Here is a 26,565-nt window from a genome sequence, read left to right on the forward strand (position 1 = left end):
TTTTTATGAACAAACATTTTAATAAAATCATTAATGTCTTAAGCTCCTGACCCTCTGTGGGAACCAAAAAATCGTAGTATTTGCTCTCATGAGTAATTTCAAAGAATTTCCATCCCCAATGGCACCCTATTCCCTTTATAGTACACTACCTAAGACCAGGGCCCATAGGGTTCTGGTCAAAAGTAGTGTACTCTATAAAGAATAGGGAGCCATTTAGGACGTAAAGTTTTGCATTTGTATGACAGGACTATTTACATTTGTGTTATTAAACCTACCTGTCCTTTGTCCTCTAGAAAATATTTTAGAAAGAATACATGAAGGAATAATTTACTTTCTTGTGATATTTATGTCATCATTTTGTGCCTTCTTTAGTTACTGAGGGGAGGTTAGGAGAGTAGGGGCAGCTGTATGAGCGAAAACAATGATGCACACTAAGTACTACAACGTTTGTGAAAAGCACTGATACTATTCCGAGGCAGAAAACATGCCTCCCTTGGAGAGGAGAAACACTGTAAACCAATGGTAGGACAGCAGCATTTAGATTTTCTTCTGTTGAAAAAAAAAAATTCTATATTATTTGTCTTGGTCTTATAAGCAATGTATTTTGACAGGTTTTGCTTGCTTTAACTTCTTCAAAAAAATGAAACCACTCAATCCTTTTATGTGATTGCTTGTTCAAACCTCCGTTTTTGTCTCTTTTTGAAAATCATTTTAACTGGAAATATGTACAATACATAAATATGTACAATACATATGCTATGTTCGTCAAATCAGGAACAGGAGGTTCACCGTTTTTTTCGTGTCCTTTTTTTTTATTTAAAAGGATGAAACTAGCATGTACATATGAAATAGTGACTGAATTCGAAACTCCCATGAATTCTTTCATTATCTGAAGATTGCTGTATATTTTATGAGTAATAAAATAAATAAATGAGTTATGTTATTTAATAATGAACCATGGGTTATCTGTTTTATGTGACAACCGCAGTATCAATTTCTAGGTGACAGTGGTGCTAATCCCAAAAGAAAGGCTACATACAACAAGGAACAAGGGCAACAATAGCCTACATTTGTTTACAACTCGCAGGATTTCCATACGTGAGCTTTCAACAACACAGAGTGTTGCATCAGCACGAGATCGAAAGTGCGTCAAATCTGTACAGCATTGTTACGTCATCACTGATGAACGTTGAAACTGATCCGAAACCGCTGGAGCAGTTCAGTCTAATCCTCCCTAGTGCTGGAGGATTGCGTTTGTTTTCGCTCTGGATGCGCGTTCATTTTGGCAAGGAAATGTGCTGATTTTGCAAGGAGATGGAGAATAAAGAGTTCAAGGTAGGCATGTTATTTATTTTTAAATCTTCAATTATATTAATTACTGTGGATTAAATATTGTTTAACAAATGAAATAGTGTGCTATTCATGCTGTAATATCAAACTAGAAAGTCTATGGCCGGGGAGTCATTAGAGTTGGCTAAAGGTACAGTAAGTAGAATGTGGGTAAAATGGGGGTCAAATGGGGGTCAAAGGTTATGACAGCGCCTTCATAAATACGTCCTAAATGGCACCCTATTCCCTATGTAGGCTAGTGCACTACTTTTGACCAGGAGCTAGTGCACTACTTTTGACTAGGAGCCATAGAAGGGTTGGCTGATGTCACGAAAATGATGCTCGCGCATCGATGGCCGGAAGTCGTGTATCTTGTTATGATTCTGAACCTCAGCTAACAACAAGCTGCCATGTGGGGAATCGTAGCTCTGTGGCATGTTTCAGCTCGTTGTATGGTGTTATTGATACCAAGTCTTGTTTTGAGGTGTTTTGACTGATATCATGTCTATGCAATGGCTAAAATTCGCTACCTAGCTAACCAACAACAACTTTAACAATGTATTTGATACGAGTTTATTGTTCAAATGTATTTATGTTTGCATTAAACATTTAGAGACTAAATATAGTTTACATGTTGTCTAAGTCAAACCCTGTCTATTTTGCCCCATAGTTGCATGCCAGTTTTGTTGCTAAACAACCAACCCCTCTATAGAGTGTTACAGTGGAGGTGTGATAATACCCATAAAACCTAGCGGTCAAACAGGGAAATGGTTCCAATCGTTTTCCACCATTCATTTTTCCCATAGGCGATTTTAGAAACACATAAAATAAGGGCTGTATTTTGTGTAGGCTTACCCTGGCGTGACGTTTTTGTAACCATGTAAATCTCTCTCGGACAAGTTGACTTTTATCAGTATATTCGGCTCTATTTACTCTCAGATTCGAAAATGCTAATTAGCATCAAAGTAGACATCATGCAAAACTACAAATCCCTGCAAGCTCCTGCATGTCATCTCTAGCTGACACCTTTGCTAACGGGTATTGTGTCAATTTAAAACTTGCACTAGACAGTTCACAGAATTGTCCATTTAAAGAAATGCAGCCAATTTATTCATTACTACATTTAGCTAACATTAGATAGTTAATCCAGAGATTCTTACCTTTGCCTCAATCAGCATGATCATCATGGCATTTGTAGTTCTTTATGATAGCAACATTAGCAGCTAATAAGCATTACATTTTTGGGAGGTAAATACTGTTAAGTCACCTTGGCCTAGAGAGATTTACACGGTTATCAAAATGTCACACCAGGGTAAACCTACACGAAACACAGACCTTATTTTAAGTGTTTCTAAAATCCCCAATGGGAAAAATGAATGGTGGAAAAACGATTGGAACCTTTTCCCTGTTTGACCACTAGGTTTTATGGGTATTATGACTCATACTGTGGGACTCTAGCCAAAAGAAGTGCACTATATTGGAACTAGGGTGCTATTTCGGACACAAGCATAGATATGATGCATTATTATGTGACCATAGAAATAGAATCACTAGAAAGGATAGAGCCTCTGACCTTGGCAATTTGACTGGTAAACTGAACTGTACACCTGATATGATGTTCTGGTGATTCTATTTCTCTGAATATGATGCATTATGATGTGACAATGAGAGTTGGGTTAATGGTGCTCTCAAGGCAACTGGGAACTCGAAAAAAATAACTAGGTCAAATCATGTCCGTGATCTTCAGGTCGGAAAGTCGGAGCTCTAGAAAGATGCCAGAGTTTCCGACTTGGAATTCCCTTTTTACATTTTGTGGTGGTAATTTTACCCCCTTTTTCTCCCCAATTTTTCGTGATATCCAATTGGTAGTTACGATCTTGTTATGATCTTGTCTCATCGCTGCAACTCCCCAGCAGGCTCGGGAGCAGTGGCGGCTCCTGAAAAAATTCTCAGGAGGGGCAATTTTTCTGATGGTTTAGGTGACCTACACACGTGCACGAGTCCGTGCACGCGATTCCAGATATCTTTACCTCTGAATAAACTGCCTTTATTATACCATATCCACCCTGTCCAAAGTCTCTACTTGGTCTCAGTTCTCCAGTAAACTTGTGATTATCAACAGTACACAACGGTAACAAACAATTGGGGGAACTCACGGGGCAGATAGTAACCACTTAAAAGGAAGCGATTCCCAAACCTTCCATAACAAAGCCATCACCTACAGAGAGATGAACTTGGAGAAGAGTCCCCTAAGTAAGCTTGTCCTGGGCCTCTGTTCACAAACACAAACAGACCCCACACAGCCCCAGGACAACAACAACAACAACAACAACAACACAATTAGACCCAACCAAATCATGAGAAAACAAAAAGAGAATTACTTGACACATTGGAAAGAACAAACAAAAAAACAGAGCAAACTAGAATGCTATTTGGCCCTAAACAGAGAGTACACAGTGGCAGAATACCTGACCACTGTGACTGACCCAAACTTAAGGAAAGCTTTGACTATGTACAGACTCAGTGACCATAGCCTTGCTATTGAGAAAGGCCGCCGTAGGCAGACCTGGCTCTCAAGAGAAGACAGGCTATGTGCACACTGCCCACAAAATGAGGTGGAAACTGAGCTGCACTTCCTAACCTCCTGCCAAATGTATGACCATATTAGAGACACATATTTCCCTCAGATTACAGCGATCCACAAAGAATTCGAAAACAAACCCAATTTTGATAAACTCCCTTATCTACTGGGTGAAAAACCACAGTGTGCCATCACAGCTGCAAGATTTGTGACCTGTTGCCACAAGAAAAGGGCAACCAGTGAAGAACAAACACCATTGTAAATACAACCCATATTTATGTTTATTTATTTTCCCATTTGTACTTTAACTATTTGCACATTGTAACAACACTGTATATATACATAATATGACATTTGAAATGTCTTTATTCTTTTGAAACTTCTGAGTGTAATGTTTACTGTTAATATTTATTGTTTATTTCACTTTTGTTTACTATCTACTTCCCTTGCTTTGGCAATGTTAACACACGTTTCCCATGCCAATAAAGCCCTTAAATTGAATTGAATTGATAGTAAGGTCGCAATGACACAGAAAGCAGTTCAATGTCGGGGTACAGAGTCGCTCTCTTACCAGGATCGCGGTCCGCTCTGACCAGGGTGAAGGTGGCCGGCTCCACTTCTCTGTCCGGGAATCATCCAGCCAAGTCTCCCAGCTGTATTGGGATTCAGCTGCCAGCAGCGTTTTCATTATTTAGTCCGTTCGTAGCGGGTATGTACACGATCAACAAGATCAGTCCAAAACCAACCACTGGAAATCCATGGTTGGCAGAATGTTTGTAAACTAAGTCTACAAATTAAAAACATAAAATAACGCCGCACTGCAGGTCGCAACAGAGACGCTGATAGCCGCCATTGTCTTAGTTACGTTCAACGTTACGTCACGTATGACGAAAGCGTAAGTGCAAGCCCACAGACACCCATAGAGAATGTATTGAAAGCTTTGAAATGAGAAAAAAATAGATTTTACATGACAGGCTATGAGAGACTTCTGGGCGATTTTCAACTTGACTGAAATCGCCCCAAAAACGGGCGGGGCCATTTGAAGCACGACTTTAGCCTGATTTGACATTTAGTGGCTGGCAGATCAGACGTGAACACTGATAACTGCTGTTGCCGTGATATAATTGTTTAGAAAAAAAATCCCTTCCTTTTCCCGTTTGGCAGTGCGTCGCCCATATCGCCCGATTGAACAAGCCGTCCCTGCTCGGGAGAGGTGAAGGTCGAGTCAGGCGTCCTCCAAAACATGACCCGCCAAGCCGCGTTGCTTCCGACTTGGAATTCCAAGTTGGATGACTGTTCAAAACGATTTTTCCCAGTCGGAGCTTGTTTTTTTTTCCTATTTCCCAGTTGTCTTGAACGCACTGAAGTCGGAAGTCAGAGATTTCCCAGTTGTTTTGAACACGGCAAAAGGCGACACAGTAGGTGACATCTAAACATGACTTTGTGCTGTCTTTCAGAGGTCAGAGGTCAGTGGGGAATGACCTCACCCTCATAGACCTGGATGACCCCATCAATGAAGCTGATGTTATGAAGGAAGTCAGGTAAGTGATTTACACTAATGACACATTTGTGACTGGTTACAGGATCACATAGGCCTACAGATTCAGTAGTAGGTCAAAGGTCACCGCCTATGGAGAGGTAGGCCCAGAGCCATGTATTTAGAGAGTTGGGACATTGAGATATAAACTCAGCAAAAAAAGAAACGTCTCTCACTGTCAACTGCGTTTATTTTCAGCAAACTTAACGTGTAAATATTTGTATGAACATAACAAGATTCAACAACTGAGACATAAACTGAACAAGTTCCACAGACGTGTGACCAACAGAACAAAGGGAAGGGGGGGGGGTCAAAATTAAAAGTAACAGTATCTGGTGTGGCCACCAGCTGCATTAAGTACTGCAGTGCATCTCCTCCTCATGGACTGCACCAGATTTGACAGTTCTTGCTGTGAGATGTTACCCCACTCTTCCACCAAGGCACCTGCAAGTTCCCAGACATTTCTGGGGGGAATGGCTAAATCCTAGCCCTCACCCTCCGATCCAACAGATCCAGGCTCTTCATGGCAGAACACTGACATTCCCGTCTTGCAGGAAATCACGCACAGAACGAGCAGTATGGCTGGTGGCATTGTCATGCTGGAGGGTCATGTCAGGATGAGCCTGCAGGAAGGGTACCACATGAGGGAGGAGGATGTCTTCCCTGTAACGCACAGCGTTGAGATTTCCTGCAATGACAACAAGCTCAGTCCGATGATGCTGTGACACACCGCCCAAGACCATGACGGACCATCCACCTCCAAATCGATCCCGCTCCAGAGTACAGGCCTCGGTGTATCGCTCATTCCTTCGACGATAAACACGAATCCGACCATCACCCCTGGTGAGACAAAACCGCGACTCGTCAGTGAAGAGCACTTTTTTAGCCAGTCCTGTCTGGTCCAGCGACGGTGTGTTTGTGCCCATAGGCGACGTTGTTGCCGGTGATGTCTGGTGAGGACTTGCCTTACAACAGGCCTACAAGCCCTCAGTCCAGCCTCTCTCAGCCTATTACGGACAGTCTGAGCACTGATGGAGGGATTGTGCGTTCCTGGTGTAACTCGGGCAGTTGTTGTTGCCATCCTGTACCTGTCCCGCAGGTGTGATGTTCGGATGTTCCGATCCTGTGCAGGTGTTGTTACACGTGGTCTGCCACTGCGAGGGACGATCAGCTGTCCGTCCTGTCTCCCTATAGCGCTGTCTTAGGCGTCTCACAGTACGGACATTGCAATTTATTGCCCTGGCCACATCTGCAGTCCTCATGCCTCCTTGCAGCATGCCTAAGGCACGTTCACGCAGATGAGCAGGGACCCTGGGCATTTTTCTTTTGGTGTTTTTCAGAGTCAGTAGAAAGGCCTCTTTAGGGTCCTAAGTTTTCATAACTACCGTCTGTAAGCTGTTATTGTCTTAATGACCGTTCCACAGGTGCATGTTCATTAATTGTTTATGGTTCAATGCATTGAACAACATTTTACATTTTAGTCATTTAGCAGACACTCTTATCCAGAGCGACTTACAGTTAGTGAGTGCATACATTTTCATACTGGCCCCCCGTGGGAAACAAACCCACAACCCTGGCGTTGCAAGCGCCATGCTCTACCAACTGAGCTACAGGGGACTAGCATGGGAAACAGTGTTTAAACCCTTTACAATGAAGATCTGTGAAGTTATTTGAATTTTTACGAATTATCTTTGAAAGATCCTGAAAAAGGGAGGTTTTCTTTTTTTGCTGAGTTTATGTATACATTACATGACCCAGTAGATATCCATATGACAGCTGGCTCCCCATGGGCAATGTTGACATTTTAAACAATGCTATGTAACTGAACATCTATAATTAGAATGTACTTATAATGAAAGGATAAATGAAAGGCTCTAAGGCGCTAACATGGAGTCCTTTTAAAAGTTGGCAGAATTCTCTAAATATTTGGCTCTGGATAGGCCGAGTCATCTCAAGAGTATTGGAGCCATAGAATTTGAGTGATTCTATTCTAATTCAAGAATGATTCATTCTAATTCTATGATACTAATTCTATAATTGGAACACATCCTCACACTCACATTATAGCAGTGACCTAAGAGAGATTCCCTTTTCTCTATCTAGATCCCATAAAGATCACAGAGAGGCTGAGAGACTAACCAAGTTGGACGAGGCTGTTCTAGAGACAGATACCCCAACTCAGTCACAGGAGGTTGAAGGAGAGAGTGAGTTGGACGAAGCTGTTGCCATCCCATCTCAGTCACAGGAGGTTGAAGGAGAGAGTAAGTTGGACAAGGCTGTTGCCATCCCATCTCTGACATCCTCCAGGGCCCGTCGGGCATTTTGGAGGAGGCTGCTGTGATAAAGCACCCAGAGATGTCCACCTCGACAATATACAGATCTCTGCTTCTCGACTCATCTCTCGCCTCCTCTAAGATGGTCACTGAGAGCATTATCTTCAACAACCCATGTCCATCAGAGGAGAATGTGAGTATTCAGAAGGAGCTCCCTGCTGATAAAGTTAACATCCTCCATGGTCAACCAGTGGAGGAGTATATTGTCAAAGCTGAGCAATGCATCATTCAGGTCATTCAGGATGCAGCTGTGACATATACTGCTGCGCTGGATAGAACAGACTCTTGTGGGAAACTGTCGGAAATCCTATCTGTCCATGTTTCCTCAGAGAATATTGAGGAGGCATCCTCTGATCTCTTTGGTGGAATTATTTCCGACCTGCATGAGGTATCTGAGGTCAATAAGGCCTCCATGCGTACGAAATCAGGTCGAAAAATGTTTTGGGTGGAAGTGAGTTCAGGTTCCCAGATGATTTATACCAAAACCCTGGACAAACTAAGGAAGCTGTTCACCTCCCACCATCTCACTGAGGGAAAAAATACTCCTGTGCAAATCGAGCTCTCTGCAACTGGACTACTTGTAACTGAGGCCACTGTGGAGGAATCTCCTGTACAGAAGACAGACAGTAAGACCCCTTCTATGTTCTCAGCCTCAGCCCACCAGCTCACCCTCGACACCTGCACTAAAGGGGTAATCAAACAGGTGATCTCGGTGCTGAGGGTGGACACTTCAAAGGAAGACTGCTCCGCTTCCGTTGGGGAGAGCACGTCAAATTCATCCTTTGACTTCAACCAGAAGTTGGACTCGATAATTTCGAAATTGGAGGACCTCACCATTTCGAGTGACGTGACGTCAGCCGAGATTGCCACACTCACGCGATCTCTTAGTGCAGCCAGCAGAACCTCTAACATTTCCATCCAGAGATTTCACAGTGCTGAGTTCCGAGCTAAGGCCAAACACATTGTGAGTGAGACCATTCTCAGAGCTGCTAGCAAAGCCAGCCATTCTTTGCTACAGAGCATGCCTAGCACCACCTTCTCACACCATGCGGTTTCTACAGCCGAAGATATAGTAAATATTATCATGCAAGACCTTGAAAGTGTATCCCAGTACACTGTGGATGACGCAGACTCCTTCCCACTAGGAGAGAAAAAGCTGGAGTCCCAGCTCAAACCCAGAGTTGTCTTTGACAACTTATTGGATGCTGCTCAAACCATGTACCACAGAGTAAAGGATAGACTGAACATCTTTTTCTCTTTTCCACCAGTGTCAGTCACCACAGCCAAATATGTGCTGGACTCCACCCCCTGTGGAGACACTCAGACGTTCTAAGTCCGCTGACACTGCTCTTGTTGAGGACAGGAGCCGCCCTCCGTCTGTGAGAAGTGAGAAGCCTTTGTCAAAAGTCTGTTTGGCTAAAAGGTCTAAAGCCCTTGTGTCTTCGAGTGGCTCTTCAACAGACCACCATGTAATTGACACATGCAGTGAGGATGTCACTCTGCCCACCAGGAGTATGTCAGTTGTGAGCAACAACAGTTTGAAGAGAGCCTCTCCTCTCCACGGCAGTGGATTGAGTGAAAGTTGCAAACCTCTTGTGGCTCTAAAAGACGTAACAGTGGCAGTCAGCCAAGAAGGCTTTAGCAAAACTGCAAAGAAGACGCTTAGCTTGATCCTAAATGTGATCAAGTGTAGAGTGGCCAACTCTGAGAGTTCATCTGTTGGGCAGATTGCAAGTGAGGAGTGTCTGATAGCCACTAACATGTTAGACTCTGTACTGGAGAGCCTTGACCAGTTGCCTGACATGAGCGCTGCCGATGAGATCACAAGGACAGAATCCCATACCTCTATCGCAATGGACGAGACAGGTTCACGGTCAACGCTTGTGAGCCAACAAGAAATAAACATATCTGACACCAATATCATGGTGAAAACTATAATGGACACATTGAAGACGGACGACCCAGAGATGACTTCAGCAGAAGAACATCTGGATAGGCTCCTGTCAGTTGAAGCCCTTCAAGGTGCATCTGGCAACCTGATCGCAAAGGTCCATGGTCTCATTCAGGAGATAACCATAAACCGCCAGCTTCAATCCATGGTTGGCCACAGAAGCCTCTCTCAACCAGCGCTGCCTAAACCAGCCCTGAGGAAGCTGTCAAAGGACGATGCCTCAGAGCTCATTTACAACTTTGCCCAGACTTCTGTTAGGAGACTCCTGGGGCAGTGTATGGGAAGGCCTATGCCACCATCGGCTGAAATGGTTTTGGATCAGGTCATCAAGTTGATGACAGACGTGGTGATGGACAGCCTGACTTATGTGTCCAAGTCTACAATGGAGGATGGTAAGTGAAAGTACCTATTTTCATCTGCATAGGACTTAATTGTAACATGATGCTCAATACATTGCGTTTTATGATGTGAAATTCACTGGTTGTGTCCAAAATGGCACCTTCTTCCCTATGGGCCCTGGTCAAAAGTAGTGCACTATAAAGTGAAGAGAATGCCATTTGGGATGCAGTGACTGACTTCAATGGCTGCGTCCTCTTCTCCCAGTTATTGTACACAGGTCGGTCACACTAGCGTGCTCTTCTCACTCAGACACCAGCAATGCCACAAGTGACATCACTCATGGTGTTGTAGCTGACCTTAATGCTACTGAGGAATTCCCTGCCAGGAGCCTTAGCCCGGCTGATGTAAAGGCTGACGGCATGGCCCGTCTTCCCTCTGCCAGAGGGGAAGAGACTAAGAAGAACAGGAAGTGGCGTTTCCTACCGAAAATGCATAAGTTTCCAAAGATCATGATTAAGGTAGGGTGCTCTGTGTTTTGAGATTACCTCTGTAAGGCAGGGCTGACATTTACCCTACAGATTCACTACACCCCTATTGTCTCTCAGCATTAGAACAAAACTGTTGTCATTGTCTTTAGGAGGTTGAGTGAGGACGCTGTAATGCAATCCTAATACACATGGGAGAGAGTCAATGGCTATGTCCCAAATGGCACCCTATTCCCTATATAGTGCACTACTTTTTACCAGCGCTCTCTGGGCCCTTTTCAAAAGTAGTGCCTTACGTAGCGAATAGGGTGCCTTTTGGGATGCACACTCTGTATTTTACACAGGCTCAGTTGTCCTGATGTGTTTTGTCAACAGCTGTTCAAGACAAAAGGGGAACCGAAGAGATACCCTGAACAGGATGCACTGCCTACCAAACGTCTCAGAGAGACTCATATTTCACAGGGTAAGTGATAAGCATCGATAATGTCATATTGATGTATCACCCTATGACAAGCTTGTTAAAACAGTGACAACAGATACAGGCAGACCGACGGACAGACATGCAGACAGACAGGCAGACTGACAGGCAGACGGACGGGCAGACAGACAGACAGGCAGACAGAAAGACAGGCAAACAGGCAGACAGACAGACGGACAGGCAGACAGAAAGACAGGCAGGCAGACAGACAGACGGACAGGCAGACGGACAGACAGGCAGACGGACAGGCAGGCAGACGGACAGACAGGCAGACGGACAGACAGACAGGCAGACGGGCGGGCAGACAGACAGGCAGACGGACAGGCAGACGGATGGGCAGGCAGACAGACAGGCAGGCAGATGGACAGGCAGGCAGACGGACAGGCAGACGGACAGACACAAACACACACATTCATTTTCTGATTATGAAATGTTCTTATGACAGATGCTGAGTGTGAGGTTCCAGAGGTTCCATCCACTCCCCCTCCCAAGGAGGACCTGACAACCACACCGGCCCCTGCTCCCCAGGAGTCCCAGTCCCGTAAACGCCCACTCATAGTCAGGGTGTTACACGCTCTCTCCAGAGCCATCTCCAAACCATTCAGAGGAGCTTCTGGGAAGAAGAATTAGCCAAATGCCTGATTTTATTAATATGATATTTTAATCAGAGCCTTTATTTAATAAAACATTACTGCATTGATTTCTGTCTATAGTAGTCTTCATGTATGTGCAAGATAACGGTAAAGTACTTCAAACCACATAGTCAAAAGTATTCATAGTGAAGTACCGTTTATGATTATTGATTGTGGAAATACACATAATACAGAAAAGTTGTTGTCACATATAAAGACAGACATAAAAGAGAACTCCGTAGACCAGTCACATTCTCAAGCCATAACTAAATCCATGAATGGATCTCCTATAAGATGACAGGAGAACATTTGTAACACTTTCTATGAAGCCTATATCTATAATGCATACACTCAAGTCATTTACATTTTACATTTTAGTCATTTAGCAGAAGCTCTTATCCAGAGCGACTTACAGTTAGTGAGTGCATACATTTTTTTTTTCATACTGTCATACACTCATAATGACTTAATTGAGTTAAGTGTTAAGTTAAGTGCAGTTATAAACACATAATGAGGGCTTATTTTGTATTTCTTGCAATAAAAAAAGAAAAATTCTACTAGTTTATTAAATATTCATGACTGCTATTGCACGGCTCATGTCCACACTTCTGTACAATAGGGGGCAGTAATGCACCATAACGTTGGATGCCAACTGCCTATAAACCCCACTGAAGAAGAAAAAGCTACTCATGTAATGCATGCTGGAAAGCAGACAAAAACGAATGATTTGCAAGAGATCTAAACACGATTTATAAGCTACTGAACAACAAGTCCAAGAAATCATTGCTAACCGCGTTTGCACTTTGAACAGATTTCTCGACATAATAATGGAAGATGTGACTGGGGCTCAGCTCATTGCAGAGGCACTAAAAGCTCAGGTGAAGTGTGTGCAATATATATAAAACAGTGTTATACTGTGTAACCGTGTTGCTAATAATATATTAGTCGCTGATCATGTCCTTGGCAGTGAGAATGTAGCACTACGAGTTGTGAAAGTGTGCCATAGGTCATTGCACTGGTATAGCTAACTATTAATATTGTTGTAGAAAAACATTTAGATGTTTATGTGGAATAGCATATGTTAACATAGTGAGTTTTTGTCCTGGGTCCGCCTGGGTCCTGCAGTCGGTGAAAAGCAATTGCACTGCCTGCATCTCAGAACTGCGGCCGCCTTGATCTCATGAGGTTATCGTTGCCCGCGTGTGCATGACTTCAGAGAAAGTCGGGATCAAGTCGGACACAAATCTAACCAGCATGCATTGGGCGGTGATCGCCGGTGATCGATTCTGCGCAGACCTGGCTCATCTCAAATGGGCCTCTTGTCTCTGTCGGCATGGTTATACTGGCCTGTGGCCTTCTTGGAGGCCTTGATGATATCCGAGGGGGGCTCCCATTTGAAGCAGGGCTCCAGATTGGCCATCTTTATGGTCATTATTGAGGACAGGGTGCCATCCAATGCTAGGCTGTTTCTTCTCTTGGTTTTGTTCAGTCCCACAACTGAAAACACCCTCTCAGCATCTGCGTTTGCATGGGGCAACACCAGGACAAGCTTGGCGACGGCAGCAAGCCTCTCAAATTCTTTGGCTCCTGTCACCTATGGAAAATGCACCAAAACACAATGGAAAAACATACCTTGATTTTTGATTGATTAATACTGTAAGTATACTGTAGGTTGATCCATTAACAAAGTTCAGATAAAAACATGCATCATTTGCAACATGCATGACACATATATGCATGCAACAATTTTAAGCAACAGATGTAGCCAAGCCACACCTGCCAAAAGGAAAGACAAAAAAGGAAAAAACATTTTACCTTATGCTTCCGGGTTGCCATTTCAGCCCAGAAGCTTTCCATTTCAGTTTAGTCCTGCAGGGATATCATTGGCATGGTCTGATAATTTAGAAACTCCTCACCCAGAAGGTCATGCTCCTCTGGCCAATGGTATGGGAGGAGATGGGGAAACCTATTTATGAAAGTAGAGTTACAAGTTGTTACGTTTTAGGTACATAGTCATCAACCAGCAGCAGTTCATACATATCTTTTGAGGAGAAGCCACATAAGAATATCTCATGTGCAGTTTAGGAGTGAACACACCTCATCATAAAACACAGGGTATTTTAGCTAAGATGATAGACAATAATTAGAGAAAAAAAACGAACCTTTCAACAAAGTACAGGACATCTTCGATGTCACTTTCAGCCCTCTGCCGTACATCTACAAATTGTGCGTGCTTGATCAGTGGCTCTTCCAGTGGCAGCTTCTTAAGTGCATAGTCCACAGCACTTGTCAGGAAACACAACACAGCTTCATGGAATGAATCCACCTGCTGTGGTGTGATGTCACCCTCGTCGAGTAATCTGTTAAGTTTAGCCCTGGTTGTGAACCCAATACAGCATATCGGTATAAGGTACAAGGCTAAATATCACATATCACAGTGTTTGATCATAATAATAGTCAAATACTAACCTGGTAAATGGTTTGCCTTTTCTTCAAAGGCAATTTCACAAGGCTCCTCATGGCACTGCAGAGCTGCTGGAACCATAAACTTGGAACATAGCTTGCGTGCGAATTTCACCATCTATAACAGACATTTACAAAAATAGTAGGTGAAACCTGTTTTAGAGGAACCCTGCAGATATCAGCAAGAAACACAGAATGGAAAAAAACTGCAAAATCCAATCCCACCTCATCATGTAACAAAAATATTGATGACTGCTCTCTCTGAAGCAGCAAGTTGAAAGAAGTGAAAGTTGGTACGGTGGCTTGGAAGAACAGCAGGTACACTTCTGTCATGGGGTCAGTGAATGTCTGCACAAGTCTCTTGAACCTGGCCTGATTTTCATCTTGAATCAATCAATAAATAACACAAAACAAGAGGTTGTCATTAATACAAGTATGTGACTAACAATCCATGTAGTTGCTGCATAATGAAATTGAAAATTGATGACCATACTAGCAGATTTGTAGTAGCTGGCCAGAGGTTCATACAGCCTCAGGATCCTGGTCACACAACGTTCAAGGCTTAGCCAACGGACCGAGATACGCAGGAGGACCTCCATGTACTCCGCTTCATGGAGCTCACAAAACTCTGTTTTAGACATTAAATCCATATCATATATTTTCTACAGCTCAGCATTTCAGTATTACACTTAATAGTATCAAACATGCATACCTGACAGGTATCCTTTCCGATTTGTGCTACCCTTGAACCAGTAACCGATGTCCACTACCATATCCTCCAAATCAAAACCGGACACCTGCAATGCATAAATCAATCATAACACATTCAGTCAATGCACGTAACTAGGATACAAATAAAAAGTTACATGTAAAGATAAATCAGGCCTTAACTCACTTTTAAAAATCCCACTCCTGCAGCTTTGGCGGTGTTATGTGCCACATGACAAGGACAACCATGAATATAGGTGTTGGGATGCTTCTGGAGCACCCTAGAGGCAATGGAATTACGTGGTCCAATGTTCACAGCTGCATTGTAAACTGAGAGACCAATGCAGTTCTCCCAAGGGATGCCATGCTCCTCTATGGTGGAGTTGTCACGGTTTCGGCCGAGGCTGCTCCTCCTCCTGGTTCGGGCAGGCTTCGGCGTTCGCCGTCCCCGGAATACTAGCTGCCACCGTTGTATGTTTCGTGTGTTGATTGCTTTGGTCTGTCTGGTACACCTGTTTCTGTTTGTGTCCTAATTACGTGGCCTATAAGTTCCCTGTTTTGTGTTAGGTATATTGTGTGTTGTTGTACGCCTGTCTGTTGGTGTAGGTTATTTGTTTTCTCTTTTGTTAGTGCTGTTCGCACTTTACGCACTGTTTTGCGTAATCGCTCGCCTCCTGTTTACGAGGCCCGTTTATATTGTATTTTGCTCCTGTGACTATTAAAGTCGGATCGACTAGCTTCTGTGTCCTGCGCCTGACTCCAACACCGCATCCACATCAGCCGTTATGACAGAACAACACACCTATATGGAGTCAGCAGGATCAGCGACGACAGCCTGGACACTGGAAGAACGCCTCAGTCAGCAGGACTCCATGATCCGGCAAATGGAGGCCGTTCTAGGCGAGGTGTCCAACACTCTGCACCGGTTGGCTAGTGGAGAGGTGCCCACGTCCACATACACCATCCCATCGCCACCGGTCAATCCTCCTCTCTCAGCGCCGGAACCCAGTGGTATTCGGCTCTCGCTCCCGAGGGCATATGACGGTTCTGCAGATGGGTGTCAGGGGTTCCTCCTGCAGATAGAACTATACCTGGCGACTATACACCCAGCGCCCTCGGGATACGGAGCGTCTCCGCCCTCATCTCCTGTCTATCCGGGAAGGCGTTGGAATGGGCCAACGCCGAATGGAGGAGAATGGACGCAGCTACCATCACCTACGCTGAGTTCTCCCGCCGCTTCCGGGCAGTCTTCGATCACCCACCTGAAGGGAAGGCGGCGGGGGAGCGTCTGTTCTACCTCCGACAGGAGAAGAGGAGCGCACAGGAGTTCGCACTGGAGTTCCGGACGTTAGCTGCGGATGCGGGATGGAATGAGAGGGCCCTCATCGACCAGTACCGGTGTAGCCTGCGAGAGGACGTTCGTCGGGAGCTGGCCTGCAGGGACACCAACCTATGCTTCGACCAGCTGGTGGACATCTCCATCCGGCTTGACACCCTGCTGGCCACCCGCGGGACGTCCCGAGTGGGGGTCGTCCATTCCATCCTCCAGCACCTCCGAGCCAATTCCTATGGAGCTCGGGGTGCTGGCGCTAGAGAGAGGAGGAGGGAGAACCCGAGGAAGGCCACCCCCTGCACCAACTGTGGCCGTGGAGGACACACCGCGGCCAGGTGCTGGGGAGGGTTTTCTGAGAGAGGGGACAACAGGTCACGCACTGGGGAGTCATTTCAGGTGAGTAGGCGCCCCACTTACCCAGAGCTCTCTGTTGGTCACATGAGTATTCCTGTGCGTTTTCCACAGGTGGCACCTCATTCCCAGCATAAGGCGCTAGTAGATTCAGGCGCAGCTGGGAACTTTATTGATCGGGCATTTTGTGCTAGGTTAGGAATTCCCCTTCGGCCGGTAGAAGTTCCATTCCCTGTCCATGCTTTAGACAGCCGGCCGTTGGGGTCGGGTCTGATCAGGGATGTCACAGCACCACTGACTATGACGACGCAGGGGGGTCATGAGGAAATCATACAGTTTTATCTGATTGACTCTCCTGCGTACCCAGTGGTGTTAGGGCTTCCCTGGTTAAGCACCCACGATCCTACCATAGCGTGGCAACAGAGGGCTCTTATGGAGTGGTCTGCCCAGTGTGTAGAGAGATGTCTAGGTGTTTCCATAGGGGCAACCTCGGTAGAGAGTCCGAACCAAGTGCCCGCACTGCGCATTCCCCCCGAGTATGAGGATTTAGCACTAGCGTTTAGCAAATCGAGGGCAGCTAGACTACCTCCTCATAGACAGGGGGACTGTGCGATAAATCTCCAGACCGGAGCAGCTTTTCCCAGGAGTCATGTATATCCCTTGTCTCAAGAGGAGACTGCGGCTATGGAGATTTACATAGCCGAGTCCTTGGCACAGGGATACATACGGCCCTCTACTTCTCCGGTCTCCTCGAGTTTCTTCTTTGTGAAGAAAAAGGACGGGGGATTGCGCCCGTGTATTGATTACCGTAGTCTCAATCAGATCACAGTAAAATACAGTTACCCACTTCCACTGATTGCGACGATGACGGAGTCATTACGCGGAGCGCGGTTCTTCACAAAGTTGGATCTCAGGAGCGCGTACAATTTGGTGCGCATTAGGGAGGGGGATGAATGGAAAACAGCATTTAGCACCACCTCGGGTCATTACGAGTATCTCGTCATGCCGTACGGGTTAATGAATGCTCCTTCAGTCTTCCAATCCTTTGTTGATGAGATTTTCCGGGACATGCATGGGCAGGGTGTAGTGGTGTACATTGACGACATTCTAGTGTATTCTTCTACACGAGCCGAGCATGTAGCCCAGGTGCGCCGAGTATTGAGACGACTGTTGGAGCATGACTTGTATGTCAAGGCAGAGAAATGCCTGTTCTTCCAGGAGTCCGTCTCCTTTTTGGGTTATCGGTTGTCCGCGTCTGGCGTGGAGATAGAGGTAGATCGGGTATCAGCTGTGCGTAATTGGCAAACTCCAACCACCGTAAAAGAGGTGCAGCGGTTCTTGGGTTTTGCTAATTACTACCGGAGGTTTATCCGGGGGTTTTGGACAGGTTGCAGCTCCCATTACGTCCCTGCTAAAGGGGGGTCCGGTGCGCTTGCAGTGGTCAGCTGAGGCGGACAGGGCATTTGTCAAGCTGAAGAACCTGTTCGCCTCGGCCCCGGTGCTGGCGCATCCGGATCCCTCTTTGCCTTTCCAAGTAGAGGTGGACGCGTCCGAGACCGGTATTGGGGCAGTCCTGTCACAACGGTCCGGCACGCCACCTAAGCTCCGCCCCTGTGCGTTCTACTCCAAGAAGCTCAGCTCGGCGGAGCGCAATTATGACGTTGGGGACAGGGAGCTGTTAGCTGTAGTCCAGGCCCTAAAGGTGTGGAGGCATTGGCTTGAGGGGGCTCAACACCCTTTTCTCATTCTGACTGATCACCGTAACCTGGAGTACATCCGGGCAGCTAGGAGATTGAACCCTCGTCAGGCTAGGTGGAACATGTTCCTGATCCGGTTTGTTTTTAAGATCACATACATCCCTGGGTCCCAGAATGGTAAGGCAGACGCACTGTCCCGACAGTATGACACGGAGGAGAGGTCCATTGAGCCTACTTCCATACTGCCGAAGTCTTGTCTGGTGGCTCCGGTAGTATGGGAGGTCGATGCGGAAATCGAGCGGGCGCTGCGTCCGACCCTACTCCCCCGAGTGTCCTGTGGGGCGGACGTACGTTCCGCTCGAGGTTCGTGATCGGCTTATTTCTTGGGCTCATACATCACCCTCCTCTGGACATCCTGGTATTGGTCGGACGGTGCACTGCCTTAGCGTGAAATACTGGTGGCCAACGTTAGCCAGGGATGTGAGGGTTTATGTCTCCTCCTGCTCGGTGTGTGCCCAGTGTAAGGCACCTAGACATTTGCCCAGGGGTAAGTTACATCCTCTGCCCGTTCCACAACGACCATGGTCCCACCTCTCGGTAGATTTTGTGACCGATCTACCCCCTTCCCAGGGTAATACTACCATTTTGGTCGTTGTGGATCGGTTTTCTAAGGCCTGTCGTCTCCTCCCACTGCCGGGTCTCCCTACTGCCCTACAGACCGCCGAGGCCCCTCTTTACCCACGTGTTCCGGCACTATGGGGTCCCCGAGGATATTGTGTCCGACCGAGGTCCCCAGTTCACCTCCAGAGTCTGGGGGCTTTCATGGAATGCCTGGGGGTCTCGGTTAGCCTTACCTCGGGGTACCACCCAGAGAGCAATGGGCAGGTTGAACGTGTGAACCAGGATGTGGGTAGGTTTTTGAGGTCCTATTGCCGGGACCGGCCGGAGGAGTGGTCGAGGTATATCCCCTGGGCAGAGATGGCCCAGAACTCTCTCCGCCACTCCTCCACCGGATTAACACCTTTCCAGTGTATTTTAGGGTATCAGCCGGTCCTGGCACCGTGGCACGAGAGCCAGACCGAGGCCCCTGCGGTGGACGAGTGGATTCGGCGCTCAGAAGAGACGTGGGGACGCTGCCCATGTCCATCTGCAGCGTGCCATCCGTCAACAGAAGGCGAGCGCCCGATCGCCACCGCAGTGAGGGGCCGGTGTACGCACCGGGAGATCGAGTCTGGCTCTCGACTCGAAACCTGCCCCTCCGCCTGCCCTGCCGGAAGCTGGGTCGGCGGTTTGTGGGGCCCTTCAAAGTCCTGAGAAGATTGAACGAGGTGTGTTACAGATTACAACTGCCTATTGAGTACAAAAATATTAACCCCTCGTTCCATGTGTCTCTTCTCAGGCCGGTGGTAGCTGGTCCACTCCAAGAGGAGGAGATAGGAGAGACCCCTCCACCCCCTTTGGACATCGAGGGGGCACCGGCGTACAGGGTCCGGACTATATTGGACTCGAGGCGCCGGAGGAGTGGTCTCCAGTATCTCGTGGAGTGGGAGGGGTACGGTCCGGAGGAACGGTGCTGGGTGCCTAGGAGGGACATCCTCGACCCATCCCTCCTGACAGAGTTCCACCGTGGGCATCCCACGCGCCCGGGTCTGCGTCCTCCTGGCCGTCCCCGAAACCGCGGTCGGCGCACGGCTGGAGCCGCGCGTCAAGGGGGGTACTGTCACGGTTTCGGCCGAGGCTGCTCCTCCTCCTGGTTCGGGCAGGCTTCGGCGTTCGCCGTCCCCGGAATACTAGCTGCCACCGTTGTATGTTTCGTGTGTTGATTGCTTTGGTCTGTCTGGTACACCTGTTTCTGTTTGTGTCCTAATTACGTGGCCTATAAGTTCCCTGTTTTGTGTTAGGTATATTGTGTGTTGTTGTACGCCTGTCTGTTGGTGTAGGTTATTTGTTTTCTCTTTTGTTAGTGCTGTTCGCACTTTACGCACTGTTTTGCGTAATCGCTCGCCTCCTGTTTACGAGGCCCGTTTATATTGTATTTTGCTCCTGTGACTATTAAAGTCGGATCGACTAGCTTCTGTGTCCTGCGCCTGACTCCAACACCGCATCCACATCAGCCGTTATGACAGGAGTTTGATTTTGGTGAAGATCTCACTTGCTGGCCCACAGCTCGTCCCACTTGTTGTGCACATATTTAAGAACTGGTGGACAACTTTGCTGCCCATGAAGACCCGGACAGTAAGCGGGTTCATCTTTTCCACTCCTACAATGACAAGTTAGAATCATACAGATGTTCATGTTATTAGATGTTTAAAAATACACAAAGCACATGTTTTGCAGAGGAGAAAAATCTCAAATAGTTTGTGAAATACCAGTGTCATTCGACCCATCCGTAACAAGGGTATACGGGGCTTTTTTCATCTCCTTGAATATGGCGAGTGCTTCATTGGTAATGCAGGATGACTTAGTCCTGGCACACCTGTACTCCTGCGCTGTCTTCGAATCTCCGAAAACATTCTTTTAGGAGAGGCCCCAGGTGGTCCGCAAAGGCTAGGGGGACGTTGTGAACTACCAACCCAGCTGTCATTTTGACCTCAGCCCTTCTTGTCTGTAAGAAATTAAAAATTATGAATCCTCCCAAAAGACCATAGTTTATTTAAAATAGACGCCTGCGATAATAGGGCACAGGTAAAAAACACATTCAGCAACTAAGATCTCAAATTAAAGAAAACTGGACTGTACTACACTGAAATACAAACCACAAATTAGTCAAAACTATCAACCATGACTTTACCGTGATAAACTAGAACACAAAACTCATGACTGAACCTTGACAGAATCATTACACATATCATACCTTAACCTCTTGTGCAGACATACCCCCTACAGATGGAACGGCCATTGCATATTGGGATATTGTGGCTGTGGACTGGAAAACTCGTTGCTTATCTTGGTGGCATTTTGCTTTTTATATGGCGCACTACATCTGTCACACCCTGGTGGCAACATGAGTTTTCAATACGGCAGACTGCACACCAGTAGTGCCTGTTGAGGCTCCCTCTGGTAATACATGGCCATGAAGAGGTCCACTCATTTTGGAAAATGGATCTATATGTTGCTGCTCCAGCCAGAGCACGACTCTTCTGGCCCTGCTGTTGGATTGGGGGGTCTCTTCTTTCTGTCCCTCTGTGTCTCCTTCCATCTGCCCTGTTGGTTGTTCTATTTGTCCTGTCTGTTGCTCCTCTGCATGTGCGTCAATCTGTCCTGTCTGTTGCTCCTCTGCTTGTTTGTCAGTCTGTCCTGTCTCCTGCTCTCTCTGTCCTTTGTGTTGCTCCTCTGTCTGTTGTCCTGTCGTTTCTATCAATCGTTCTGGCTGTTCTGTCAGTGTGTTTGTCTGTCTTTTCTCACTTGGCTGGTTCTTTAAATAAAATAAAAGGTTTCGCTTTTGTCCTGGCAAAGGTCTCTTACGGGACATCTTTGAAACCTTAAACAATTAAAATGGTCATGTTGGTTTAATAACTCTACTCTCAGTTACAAAAACATACCTACTTCTTTTGCACACATTTCCTGTATTTATGTTAAATTCTTTGGAATACATCTTACCTGTTCGAAATCAGCTGAGTTTACATTCACCACACTAAATCATGTTCACACGCACAAACAAATAATTTATTTCAAGATTTAAAGTTTAAGAGAGTGAGTATTCAATTGGACGACATTTCATTGTTACATACCTAGTCTCAGCTCAGCTTCTTATCAGACTTCTTGAGGTAGTGACCGTTTCATCTCATGTTGACTTTCGCGGCAATGGTATCTCTTCTTCTGTCGCTAACTTCGGGGTGCAGCACATATGGTTCAGTGGCGCTCATCAGCGCCATCTACCGTCGGGGAGTTTGAAAAAAGGAACGAACGAGTCTCTGCCGATTTTTTGTGGCGTGTGGCGTGAGTGCGTGTGAAAACAGGCAAAAACTTGTGTCACACGGCGAAAGCGTGAGAGTTGGCAGCTCTGTGTTAACACCCTTGTTGATGCATGCCAATGTGTGTGTCAATGCAAAGAAAATCTAAACTACATTGTAACAATTCATATACAATTCAGTATGAAAATGTATGCACTCACTAACTGTAAGTCGCTCTGGATAAGAGCGTCTGCTAAATGACTAAAAATGTTTTTTATATACTGTATCTATATGTATCTCTCTACAGAATGTAGAATATATGTTTGGAATAGTTGGTGTTCCAGTCATTGAAGTAGCTATGGCAGCTCAAGCCTCAGGAATCAAGTATGTGGGAATGCGCAATGAACAAGCCCTAAGCCACCTTTTTATTACTAAACCAGCTCTCCCCAAATCATGTGATATTAACTACCCTTACATAGACTACAGGAGCGTGTAGTGTGTGAGGGTCAGTTTCATAGCTTTTTTGCATTGCTAATTATGTCTGCCTGTCTGTCTGACCCTTTGTGTGTCTGTCTGCCTGTCTTCCTGTCTTTCCCTCTGTCTGTCTGTTCCTCTCCAGTCCAGGTGCATGTCTGGTTGTGTCTGGACCGGGACTCATCCATTCACTTGGTGGAATGGCCAACGCTAACATGAACTGCTGGTATGCTAGAACTCCACAAACAGAAGACCCTACTACTCATGTTCAGTTGCCTTTCAAAAGAAGGGATGCTATCCGCACACTGAAAAAAATGATCTGAGGACTCCAAACTATCTCAGCTTGTCAGTTGATGTCATTGTGTGATACCTCTCTCTCTGTAGGCCTGTGATTGTTATTGGAGGCTCCTCTGATCAAAACCAAGAGACCACTGGGGCGTTTCAAGAGTTTCCACAGGTACCGATTCAACCATGACATTTCTGACTATTGAACATTAGGGGATGGTATCCCGGGACACAGATTGAGCCTAGTCATGGCCTAAAAAGCAAACTCAATAGAGAATCTCTGTCTGGGAAACTGGCCCTAGCAGTTTAATTGCTGAAAGAGGAAATCATTTGTTATTTGTGGTCCTCTTTCTTTGTCAGGTGGAGGCATGCAGATTGTACAGTAAGTTTTCTGCTAGGTCTAGCAGTCTGGATATGATCTCCTCAGTGGTAGAGAAGGTATACAGTCTACTCTGACTCCCTCTGTGTAGTCCTCTTCATATCATTTGGTATCACCTGCAATTGTCTGTTTTCTGACCTCTAACTTTCCAGCTTAGCAAGGTACCTTAACTGCTTCATAAGAGCACAGCACAGCCTTAATTGATCTGAATGGAAGGGTGTTTGGTCTGTCTAAGGCAGCACGCACTAGCACGTATGGACGTCCAGGTGCTGTATACGTAGACATATCTGGGGACATGGTCAATGCTAAATTGGACAGGAGCAGAGCCAGGTTAGTGGCCATCACTGTCTTTCATCCATTTAAAATGTATACTAATGTGTTACTGTTGAATATGTATACCTCTGAATTCACATCACCGTAGTCATTTTTATTTTATCTTGTTATACCTTTTAACGTCTGAAGTGAACCAGAAATTAAATTACTTAGAAAATATAGCACTATATCAAAATATTCTCATCAGAGAATAGCAATAAGCCTCGATAGACCTTCATGGTTTATTTACATATGCAATAAAGTTGCTAGGTAACATGTTTAATGTTTGACCTATTATTTATTATTTCCTTTGTCAGAGAGGTGCCCTGTAGTCCACCTCCTCCTGTGAGTATGGCTGACCATATGGCGATCACAGAAGCACTGGCGGTCCTGAAAGGAGCCAAACGGCCTTTACTCATCATTGGCAAAGGTAGTGTTGATAACGGGATATGGAGAAGGGAGAGTCGGTCAAGGATGGATTCAGACTAGGTGGTAAATTGTATGACAAGCGGCAGTTTATTCAGAGTAAAGATATCTGGTACAAGCGTGCACGGACTCGTTCTTTCAGCTCATATGGAACTTGCAGACGGAGCCCCGAAAACACAGTGCACACATGTTTTATACATTTATTAAAGTAGGTTGAGTCTGGCAGATCTGGTCTTCTGGTTGGTCCATGCTGTTCGAGCGTCGTCATCTGTGATTGGGTCTAGGAGATCTACGCGCTGTAGCTCAGGCCCTTTGTTCCGAATGTTCAGCAAAGTAGGAGATTTGGTGTGTGCGTTTAGTTATCTCTTATCTTGAGTAAGTCTGTGTGTCAGTGCATCTGTGGCAAGAGTCACGAGATGTTGTTATCTATAATCAGCAATGACCCTAACACCCTGTGGTCAGGCGTTACCTGTTTTATCAATGTCTATGCAAGGTTGGTGTCAGCATTCTGTCTCTGAGTGTGTGTTCAGCATCATGTGCCTCTTGTGCAATGCAGAACATGTTTTCTGCAATATATGTGCCTTCGAGTTCTTGACAAAACTTGTCTTGGAAAAAGGAATTAGTTATAGCAATGTAATAGCAATAAGCTATTTATAAAAAATAGCATTTATAACAGTAGGCATTGCTTTTTTAATAGCCAGATAATCTGGGGGAAACAGAACTAAAATCTTGCATAATTGCGTCAGATACTTGGATAAGGTCTGGGGAGATGTTAAGAGAAAGATACTAACGCCACTTGCGAACTCTCCACCCCCCTAAACGGAAACTCTCTGCAAGTTTCAGGCAAGTTTATGGGCCAAATGTCCCCTCCCGTTCTGAAATTGAAAAGATGCGAGCACCTGCGAAATCGGGATTTGTCCAAATGATTAGTGGTGAAAAATCAGCGTACCGGAACAAAGTTGTCACATCCCAGTCTGTTGACAGACGCTACTTCCAGTTATGTTATGTGCGTCTGTCCAAGAGAGATCAATAGCCAGCTGAGACGCACTGTAACACATATAGCAATGTACCACGGTTCAGTTGAAAACTGGGCCACGTTCAGTCGACAAATGTTGTTGACATGATTTCTCATTCTACCTGTCCGAGAGGCACGTTCGTTCTACATGCTGTATTTCTATCTGAACGTTGCACAACGTTTTGCTCAGCTGAATGCATCCCAGTTGTGAAGGCCAGTCTGTTGAAATCCGTGTGGCAGTGCCCTCTGTCTGTGTCCCTCTGCAGGTGCAGCCCATTGAAGAGCAGAGGGGGCTCTGAAGGAGCTGGTGGAGGGGTGTGACCTGCCCTTCCTGCCCACCCCCATGGGTAAAGGGGGTGCTGCCTGACGATCACCCCAACTGTGTTGCTGCTGCCCGCTCCAGGTCAGCCTCTCCTTCTCTCAGCTGGCATCATATTCATGTACAGACCATTGACTGTATAAGTAGGACCAAGAATTTCCCTGACCATTTGAACGGACCAGGAAACTCCTGAAATCCCTATCTATAACTAGTCTCTCCTGGCCAGGTCATGTCAATGTAAACTGGTGTCAATCAAACAACTACACTACTCCTATAACTAGCCTCTTTTCATTACATTTTGTTTTGTCCCTGCTCTCCTCCTCCTCTCTTCCTATCCTCCTCCTCCTCTCTTCCTATCCTCCTCCTCCTCTCTTCCTCCTCCTCCTCCTCCTCTTCCTATCCTCCTGGTTCTATGGTCTTGGTGGGGACTGCAGAGCTCTGCTCCAGTCTGATGTTGTGGTCCTACTTGGTGCCAGACTCAACTGGATCCTGCACTTTGGCCTTCCCCCCAGGTTTGACACCCAAGTAAAGGTCATCCAGCTAGGTCAAAGGTCACCAGTAGGGTTTCTTTTTTTCCTTCTTTTTTCGGATTCCAGATTTTCTGCTTATTCCGTTCTGATTTCTGGAATCTTCCAACAGGGATTTCTGGGAATTTTGGGAAAGTAACTGTAATTTTGCAACCCTAGTCACAGGTCATTTCATAGTGAACTACAGTTCATTGTAACCAGGTATAAAGGTATTTGACTCAGTCTATTGGATTTAGTCTATCAATTATATAGCTTCTCTATAAGTCTTTGTGGTCTCTCCAAATAATGTCATGGCTGTCTTAGTGCTGTACAGTACATCTATATTTAAGCAATAAGGCCCGAGGGGGTGTGGTATATGGCCAATATACCACGTCTAGGGGCTGTTCTTAAGCACGATGCAACGCGGAGTGTCTCGATACAGCCCTTAGCCGTGGTATATTGGCCCTATACCACAAACCCCAGAGGTGCCTTATTGCTATTATAAACTGGTTACCAACGTAATTCGAACAGTCAAAATACATTTCAAATCAAATCAAATCAAATTTGATTGGCCACATGCGCCCGAAATACAACAGGTGCAGACATTACAGTGAAATGCTTACTTACAGCCCTTAACCAACAGTGCATTTATTTTTAACAAAAAAGTAAAAATAAAACAACAACAAAAAAAGTGTTGAGAAAAAAGAGCAGAAGTAAAATAAAATAACAGTAGGGAGGC

General features: G+C 45.8%; 2 protein-coding genes and 1 pseudogene across 3 annotated transcripts; all 3 read left to right on the top strand.

Annotated features, from left to right (window-relative positions):
* Positions 1–5,383: 5,383 nt before the first annotated feature.
* On the top strand, positions 5,384–9,113 carry LOC123487979. Its single transcript, XM_045218989.1, has 2 exons — positions 5,384–5,451; positions 7,551–9,113. Exon 2 carries the CDS (start codon positions 7,803–7,805, stop codon positions 9,111–9,113), a length of 1,311 nt encoding a protein of 436 aa, XP_045074924.1. The 5' UTR covers positions 5,384–5,451; positions 7,551–7,802.
* Positions 9,092–11,733, top strand: LOC121561629. 2 transcript variants are annotated; one of them, XM_041874176.2, is made up of 4 exons: positions 9,092–10,123; positions 10,335–10,588; positions 10,931–11,018; positions 11,479–11,733. In XM_041874176.2, exons 1-4 carry the CDS (start codon positions 9,295–9,297, stop codon positions 11,661–11,663), a joined length of 1,356 nt encoding a protein of 451 aa, XP_041730110.2. In that variant the 5' UTR covers positions 9,092–9,294; the 3' UTR covers positions 11,664–11,733. The 2 variants fall into 2 exon arrangements, with proteins under 2 accessions (XP_041730110.2, XP_041730111.2); XM_041874177.2 differs by having other exon boundaries at positions 10,380–10,588.
* Positions 11,734–12,486: 753 nt separating this feature from the next.
* On the top strand, positions 12,487–25,986 carry LOC121564398 (annotated as a pseudogene).
* Positions 25,987–26,565: the final 579 nt, after the last annotated feature.

Source organism: Coregonus clupeaformis, unplaced genomic scaffold, assembly GCF_020615455.1.
Source record: "Coregonus clupeaformis isolate EN_2021a unplaced genomic scaffold, ASM2061545v1 scaf1956, whole genome shotgun sequence".
Lineage (NCBI taxonomy): Eukaryota > Metazoa > Chordata > Actinopteri > Salmoniformes > Salmonidae > Coregonus > Coregonus clupeaformis.